This window comes from Coloeus monedula (assembly GCF_965178545.1).
Source record: "Coloeus monedula genome assembly, chromosome: 1".
In the NCBI taxonomy this organism is placed as follows: domain Eukaryota; kingdom Metazoa; phylum Chordata; class Aves; order Passeriformes; family Corvidae; genus Coloeus; species Coloeus monedula.
In genome coordinates this window covers 7,462,916-7,471,288 of record NC_138781.1, presented here as the reverse complement: position 1 = coordinate 7,471,288, position 8,373 = coordinate 7,462,916, and the positions used below count along the sequence as shown (strand labels likewise).

Genomic DNA, 8,373 nt, shown 5'->3' with positions numbered 1-8,373 from the left:
CAGCATGTGCAATAAATCTCTGCACATTGTCTCTGTCTAAATGGCTTTATAAGATGATCTGCGAGGTCTCTGGTACAAATTCCTGTACCACAGCCTCACCTAGCTGTTCCCCAACAGGTTGCCAGCCATTTGTTCCAGCACTAAAGGAAGAGAAAGAATAATCATGACTGTCGCATATTTTTCTACATCGCAATAAAAAATATCTCAATGTAAGCTGATTTAGCTTATTTATGTGCATATTTTTCAAGGCTGCCAAAGAAAATACTCAATCTTGCTGGCAAGAGCTATTTTGGGAACTCAAGAGTGCGTTTTTCTTTACTTTATTCCAATAGATTTTTTAATATCTGGGTAGCTCAAGTCCCATTGCCTCATTAGACCCCTGAGGTCTAAAGTGAGTTGGTTAATTCATTATATGTTTTTTCCCCATCCAGAACAAGCTGAGAAGCTAATAAGGTAAGCATGAGGCCCAATGAACAACAGAAGTGAAAGCCATACAGAATTAACAAAATAATTACAGGAAGGTAAAGATGGATGTAACTATAGTGGTATTTCGCACAATTGAATTTGTGTATCCCGTAGCAATGACAAACCTCTTGAAGGTGGAAAAGAGCAGGCAAGTGTATGAATCTGTATCCTTTAAAATAATTGTGCTATAATCTTCTCCATGTATTAGGTTAGATTTTTTTTCTGACACAGTGTGATGCTAACTATAGTAACCTTAATGTGGATGATGGATTTCACTGCTACTGCTTGACTGCTTGAATGCAAAGAGATATTAAATCTTCCAGTCCTCAAAGTGGTTTCTTGGGGTGTTCCTTCAAGTTCAATGTCTTACCACTTTCACTCTAGAAGTCATTTTGTGGCAAACAAAAAAAAAAAAAGGAAAGAAAGAAAAAAAAGGGAAAAACCCCAAAACAACCGAAGAAAAAGAGGATGTTGGTTGTGATGGATTTATTTCAGACAGCAGTTTCTGCTGAGTTCACCATGCTTAATGTTCTTCCATTTAGGAAGGAGTTGCTGTCAAGTAAAGCAGAGGAGCTGCTTTCAGTTTTTGTTTTTTTTTTTCAAATACATGCTAACAACATCTCTTTCTTCAGGAAAATGATCCAGTTGCATATTGTCAGAGAGATCTGCCTTGTGCTTAGCACGGACAAGTGGGGTTAATCATCGTCCTCCTCCTCTTTCAGCGGCGCTAGTGGCAGTTTGTCCGGAACTTGGAAACACTCCACAAAGAAGTTGACAATGGACTGGTACAAGTGCTGCTCAAATGCTGCATTGCTGAAGTAATGGCTTTGATCAGGGTAAATCTGCAAAAACAGGTACATACACACCTTTTAGAGTCTCAGGACTGATCGCCCACACCTGCAGCTGCAAACCCACTGCCTCTCCCCAGCCTCGCAGGGCTTCCCATGGATGCGTGTGAGGCCCAGGGTAATCTGGGCACCTCAGTGCTCTGAGTGCAGACTTGCATCTTCCCTCACAAGGAACTTTTTTGGGCCGGAGGATTTTCCATTTAATTCCATTCTGAACAGGTTGAGTCTAAGAAGAACCAGCCCACACTTTCCTTGTGAAAACCAAAAAAACACGGAGTTCTGCAGAGAAATGGCATTAGGTCATACTGACTAAAATGAGGGCTTTAAAGCAAAAATGTCATTAAGTAAGAAAAATTAATAAATCTTGCTGGAGAAGTAATTAAACAAAAAAAAAAGGGGAAGTTAGAAATGAAATAGCTTAAACCCAACTTTTCATTTAAATGGAGCAGGTAACTTGAAGAAATGAAAGAGGATCATAACAGGTTATCTAGGCAGGGGTGCTAGGGTGGGTTCATTTTGAAAGATTTAATGACTTGGACATGGAGCATTCAGCAAAACAGAGATATAATTTGGTGGAAAGTGGAACTTTCTAGACCAGAGTATGCTATTCACAGTGGGATGTCAGATTTAAGTGACATTTATCTTCGTAACTTTTCTGGTTGATTTAATTTAGAGCCCTGTTTCCCCTGAAATTCATCCTGAATTTGTTCTGGTGTTCCCAAAGGAAGTCAACAGGAATAAATTCCTTAGGGATATGTCTCTCACATAATTTACTGTAATTCAATAATTGTTCTACAACTGTCCAGACCAAAATAGTGATATCACATAAGCATGGGACTAATAGAAAGAAACATGTTATATGCTGGTGCTACTTCTACTGCCAGGCTGAGTTTGCTACTGGCTTTTTAAAGCTTGTTTCATAACAGCAGTTTGAGTTCAAACTGGAAAATAACTGTTCAGATAGGAAAAAAAAGAAACATATACTGTACCTGCAAGCTGTAATTAGCCTTTGCCCTAATTAGGTGTGTGATAAGGTCCGTAGTATGCTGAAAATGGATTTTTTCTGTAAAAACAGATTGAAATCATTAAAGAGGCAAATTTAATTAACAAAAATCAAAGCTATCACAAACACATAATGAGCTCAAATGATGGGCTAACTCACCATCAGCAGTAGCATGAATGATCAAAAATGTCTGTTCCTTTAGTAATGAGACTCTGTGTGATAATTTGCTGATCTGTGAAGGTAAAGGTTGCAATAAGATTAAAAAACTTGCTAGAAATGAGCAGTTCATATGGAGGCAATAGAAGCACTTACTTCCATCTAATACTTTATCACCAGGATAACAAGCAGACACCAGCACAACATATTCTCCTGGCTACTTATATAAATCTAGAGATAAAATAGACCCCCATCCTGTGCTGGCAGGGCAGTGTCAGCAGCAGGAAGATGTCAGAGATCCTCATCTGTTCTGATAATGTTCACTAAAAGATTGACCTGCAGACCATGGAGAAGAACAAAGTGAATTTCCAGTGAATAAAGAAGTGTGCCCAGGTGCCTATGCCTAAGAACTCTTCATGAATCTGGAATGACTTTGGTGTGGTTTGAAAGCCAATCTCAATGAGTTTGATAGCTTGGGGGAGGACCTGATATGAAATTCAAGTGTCCACTTCTGAGACAGCCTTTGCCCCCAGATGTCTTTCAGATGCATGGGGGAAAATAAATACAAATTATTTCTAAAAGGACAAAAAAGAGTTTGCACTAATGTAGAGATTATGAGCACAATGAACTCGGAGTTTAGGTAGCCAGGCTAAATCTTGCCTTGTGAAGACACAGGGTGATACCTGCTTTCTCTGTGAGAACAGTGGCAGACCTTTGCTGCCTTCACATCTTCTGGCTGGAGACAAGGCCTAGAAGCTGAACAAGGTTTACTCTATAACAAATTTTGTTTGCGTGACTGCTCTTTATCAGGTTTTGCCTCCAAGCAGCTGCAGCACAGGATCCAACTGATCCCATCACATGTATTAAACAACGTCTTTGTTAACTGATGCTGTGTCTCCTTTTCCATGTCCTGATCAGTTCTGGCACAGAGTTCTGCCTACCTGAAATACCACCAAGTTTGAGAAAATCAAGCTGAGCTTCACTTGAGTTTGTTTATCTCAGAGAGAATCAAAGTTACAAGACCCTTGGCAGGAACTTTCAGGAGGTCGTGACACCATGTCATCTTGGGCATATCTGAGTCACTCAGCTCTTTCAATCTCTAGAACTGTATTTACCCAATTTAGAGAGGCAGACACGAGAGCTAATCAATAAAAACTTTATCCATGATTACTATTAAGACAAGAAAAGCAGTAAGCAGGCTGAAGGACACCTTCAGAGCTTCACTAGTAAGTCCCCCTTGCATAACTTTGCTTCCTCCTCAAAGGAGAACACATGGAGGGAGAGTTAAGACCCAGTTCACATTTTATCAGGGAAATGCAGTGTCCATGCACTTACATCGTATGCTTTGTTATCAATCCCGTTCAAGCCCAAGTATCTTTCAGAAAAGGCTGAAGCTTGAAGAGAAAAAAAGAAAATATCACTTTCAGTCATAAGAGAGCTCACTGGTGCTTCCGAGTTAAATATTGCAAATGCTAAAAACCACCTTATTTTCTAACATGGCCTTACTTACAGAGGACGCATTTCTAAAAGTTTTTTAAAATGCACTAAGGATATGTGTGATACCACAGTCTGTCATTGTCACCATGTACTTCTGGTCACTAAAAAGTTCACAGAAAATCCTTTTTTTTAATCTTTGTTAATGCAACTGAGATAAAAGGGCGTTATCATGTTGTGTCCCTTTCTCCTTTCAGCTGGGGCCTTCTCCATCAGCAGCAAGTTCCCTTTGGTCTCAGGGATAACTGTTCAGCTCCTGAAGTCTGGCTGAACACCACTGACTTCCATGGCAGTCCCCTGATTTTCACTGGCATTAAGTGCAAAGGGAACTTCCATCCCTGAGAGAAAGGACCACCATGTGCAGTGTAGTGCTATGGTCAGAGCCAGGATGGGCCAGGTAGACTGGACCACATCTTGCCTGGATGGGTGGTTCAGGCAAGAAGGAAACATGTTCAAAGCAGTGGGGCTGGTTGGTGGCAAAGACTGGAGGAGTTTAAAGACAATTCTCCTTTATTTGAGAGGAGTAGTAAAGTGATTTGATGACTCTGACCACCATGGCTGGTCCCAGTGGTGCCAGCAAAATTGCTTGAGTGGGGAAAAAGGGTTTATGGCTAGTCCTAAAAAGACACAGAATATAAACTAAGAAGGATCTTGGGAAAGAAAGATGGCAACTGGGAAAGGATAGGGAAGAAACATCATTTGGTCAGCAGGAGGGTCTGTGGGCTCAGGGATGGGGTTTACCATATAGTCTGAAGTCTGTCACCGGGGAAAGAGCAGCTCCACAGGTGAACACCTGGTTCTCTTCACCGGCTGGAAGCATGTAAGTGCTCAGGTAGCCACCATAATCCTGGAACAGAAAGGGGACAGGGGTGTCAGTGCTCCAGCTGGGAGGCACTGCTGCTTTCGGGTACAGAAACAGGGCAGCTGAGACCTTGCAGCAAATGCTCAGACTTTACAGAGCCTTTAACTCCTTGCCCTGGAAAAACACAAAACAAGGGACATCTCCCTGGCCCTGTGGCTGGCACTCTCCTGAAGGCAGGAGGGTTGTGTGCCCAAGAGTTGGCCTTTTTCATCCCACTTTATGGCTGTAGCTCTAACCCGATATGTTACCTCTCCAAAATGTTTACCCCAGTCTTTCTCTATTTAAAATGAGCATCACAATTTCAGAGTCTGCTGCCAGCAGTTAACAATCCCTGCAGAGATGCTGCTCTACGTGCAGCTCTCTTCGCCCACTCCCGTGTCTCCCACAATAGACGATTTCTACTCGTGGTCCCGCTCTCATCTCAAACCCTGAGTACTTTACAGCTGCTGTTTCCCAGCCAGGCACACACAGCAAATCAGCCTCAGAAATCCACAACGTTGTTGTACATGTGAGTTAGATGTACCCACGTTCCCACAGGCTTTAAGAGACACGGTGAAAATGAAATAAAAGTTTTTTAAGGGAAAAAACCCCTAATTATCTGACAATGTTTTTTCTGAGCAATAGTCACTTTTTGCACTTGGAAGTTAATTTAAAAGAAGTCATTGACGAAGACATTGGTGAAATGAAAACTTCCACCTTTAGCATCACTGAGCAAGGTGCAGCCTATCTCAAAAATAAATGATAATAAAAATGTCACCACTGACATATTCAGTAAATCAGGATTTAGCGCAGCTGTTTAGCCATATCAGCCAACTGGAACAGCACAAAGGAGCAATGGCAAAACATTACCTTCCCAAACACACCAACTCTTGTTTTATCAATGAAGTGCTCCTGCAGCATTGTCCTAGAACATGAGAGAGGAAAAGCAATGGGTTAAAAATATTTTTCCCTTCGATAGCAAAACCAGTGTGATTTTCATCAGCTTTAAATTAAACTGGCCCCAGAAAAATTAATAGAATAGTTTGAGTTGAAAGGGACCTTAAAGACCATCCAGTTCTAACCTCTCTGCCATGGGCAGGGACACTTTCCACTAGACCAGAGTGCTTCAAGCCCCATCCAGCCTGGCCTTGGACACTTCCAGGGATGGGGAATCCACAGCTCCTCTGGGCAACCTGTTCCAGTTCTCACACCCTCAGAGTTAAGAGTTTCTTCCCAATACATAATCTGAACCTGCCCTCTTTCAGTGTAAAGCCCATTCCCCTTGACACAGACAGTCTAGGAAATCTGGTCCAAGCTGCTTTCACATGAATCTGATTTAATCTTGCAATCTCATTCGTTGGATTTGACCAAGCGATGGCAACAAATAACCTACACTACCTCTGGAAGCCATAGTAAGCTATTGCAAAGCTATTGCAACACTCTGATAGTGGTTTTAACGTGATTATGTGCAGAATAAATCTAACCATATGACAGGACTTGACATTTAGGGTTTTGCCCTAGTTATTCTGTTTAAAAAGTTTAAGGATTTAAAGATGGATTTTCTTCCAACTACCAGGCAAGCAAAATATTAATGTAAGAACAGATATTCAAGCTTACTTGTTTGTAGCTGTATGACTGTACAGAGCTAAAAATAAATGGGCTTTGAACACGTGATGCAGATAAGTGTGCTCTAATTTAGCTCTGTTTAGGGCTTGTTTTTCTCCTTCTGCACTGTGCTGGCATGAGCTCCCTCTCACATGCAGTTGCAATTGTATGACTACACTGTCCCTCTCATCTCCTTGCTCTACCCTAACACATCACAGGACTAATGACAGTCTTGGGTTAATTATTATAATGAATTAATTTCTTCAATAACAGCGCCATTCACCAGACAGCTTCCAACTGGTCCTTCTCTTCCAAAAGGCCCAGCCTCCTCTTGACCTCATGCAGTAACTTGGCGCCCTGGAAGCCGCTGCCACGGCCGTCGAACTTGAGCACGATGGCGTTGTGGGAGCTGACCATGACGCTCTCCCACGTCACCTCGAACCTCTCTGTGACGATCTGGCTGCCGGGTGTCCCATCTCTGAAACAGAAACGGGCATCAAGAAAAGGCAACGGCACCAAACGCCCTCGCTGGGGCTGTGGGACAGCCCCATCGTGCAGGGTAAGGCAGGACAGGTTTTTGGAAGGGGACACCAGTCTGTGCAAGGATGGCACGCAGGAGGATGATTGTGTGGGATGGGTTTTGAGGCTGGGTGGAAGCTGCAGGTTGGTTTCTGCCTCCCTCTGTGCACAGCAGCCTCTAAGCTGAGCTTTGAACCCCAACAAGCACATCTCTAACTGGTCAGGATTCCTCCCATGAGTAACCAGGGCAGTGATCTATTTTGGGAACTATTTTGGGATCTATTTTGGGATCTATTTATGTGTATCTATTTTCTATATTCCCCAAAGCTCTTTTTTATTTTCTGCTGAAGTGGTTCTGTCATCACTGCATCACACAAGTACAGAGGGAAAGGACTCTTCTAAAGTGAAAAAAAAAAGGCTTAATAATGCCCAGTTTGGCCCAAAATTTATGGGAAGGGGGAAGGGGTGGGAAAGACCTCCTCTTCACCCTTCTGCTTAGGGTCTGTACAGGGGAACTGTCTTGAGAAATACAGACCCTGCTTCAGCCAGGCAGCTCAGAAAAAACAAGGGAAGATGATGATGACTTTAAGCAATAATTTAGGGCTGGGATTACTGTAGAATCACTGGCATTTTTATCCACTTTTTCCCATTTTTGGGGTTATCAGAGACATCAGGCACTTCGCTGCAGGATTTTAATGTGCATGTGACTCCATTCATTTGCATGTACCCAAGCGAGACCCCGGCCCATCCAGCTCCAGAGGCAGCCTAATCAAGTGCTGGGTGCTTGATGAGAACCAATCTTCCTCGAGCACTTCCATAATGAAGCACATTTTCTCCGCAGTAATTTCGTGACGTAACCACACGCTCACTGCAGTGGCTTTGTCCTTCATGGAGGGCTGTGCAGGGTGGTACAGGCATTCACCAGGCATTCATCCCTCCTGCATGAGGCTTTTCTCTCTTGGGTGTTCCCTGGCAGGCAGCAAGTGATGCACTGGGATGCAACCAGGGCCAAACAGGTTCTTGCAAGGTCAGTGAATTCCCTCCTGCAGTTGCTTTCCAAACTCCCAAAAAAGCCCTCAGTGATGTGTATTATTATTATTAAATGCTGCATAAAGAAATACCCACCTGCTCTGCCCACCAGGAGGAAAACCTACCTATCTAATATAAATGCTAACATCGTGGAGATCTTCAGAGGTTTCCAGCTCTCTCTTTACTGTCACTTCAGGGAACACCAGCACTTACAAGGGAATTATTTCTGCATGAGGGCACCTAAAATTTAAGCTCTAGTAAGGCCGCCTGAATTCCACTCTAAAATTACCTCTTAATCGCAAGGTGGGTGCCCTGAGCACTGGGACAGAAAGTCGAAATACATCTTGTATTCCTCCTCCTCCTGTTTCTGCCCCACAAATGATTGAAATGTGCATGGAACACCTTCACAAAAT

At 42.9% G+C, this 8,373-nt stretch overlaps 1 protein-coding gene across 1 annotated transcript in view; it reads right to left on the bottom strand.

Moving 5' to 3' along the window:
* Nucleotides 1-1,160: 1,160 nt before the first annotated feature.
* The window catches only part of DPP6 (dipeptidyl peptidase like 6), a gene marked incomplete at both ends in the record, with an annotated part of 396,779 nt that continues 389,566 nt past the window's right edge, over nt 1,161-8,373 (bottom strand). The window contains 7 exons of the mRNA XM_082277080.1: nt 1,161-1,307; nt 2,303-2,376; nt 2,476-2,548; nt 3,808-3,866; nt 4,708-4,813; nt 5,678-5,732; nt 6,696-6,890. Coding sequence (XP_082133206.1) covers nt 1,161-1,307; nt 2,303-2,376; nt 2,476-2,548; nt 3,808-3,866; nt 4,708-4,813; nt 5,678-5,732; nt 6,696-6,890 — 709 coding nt within the window. The remainder of the gene's footprint in view (nt 1,308-2,302; nt 2,377-2,475; nt 2,549-3,807; nt 3,867-4,707; nt 4,814-5,677; nt 5,733-6,695; nt 6,891-8,373) is intronic.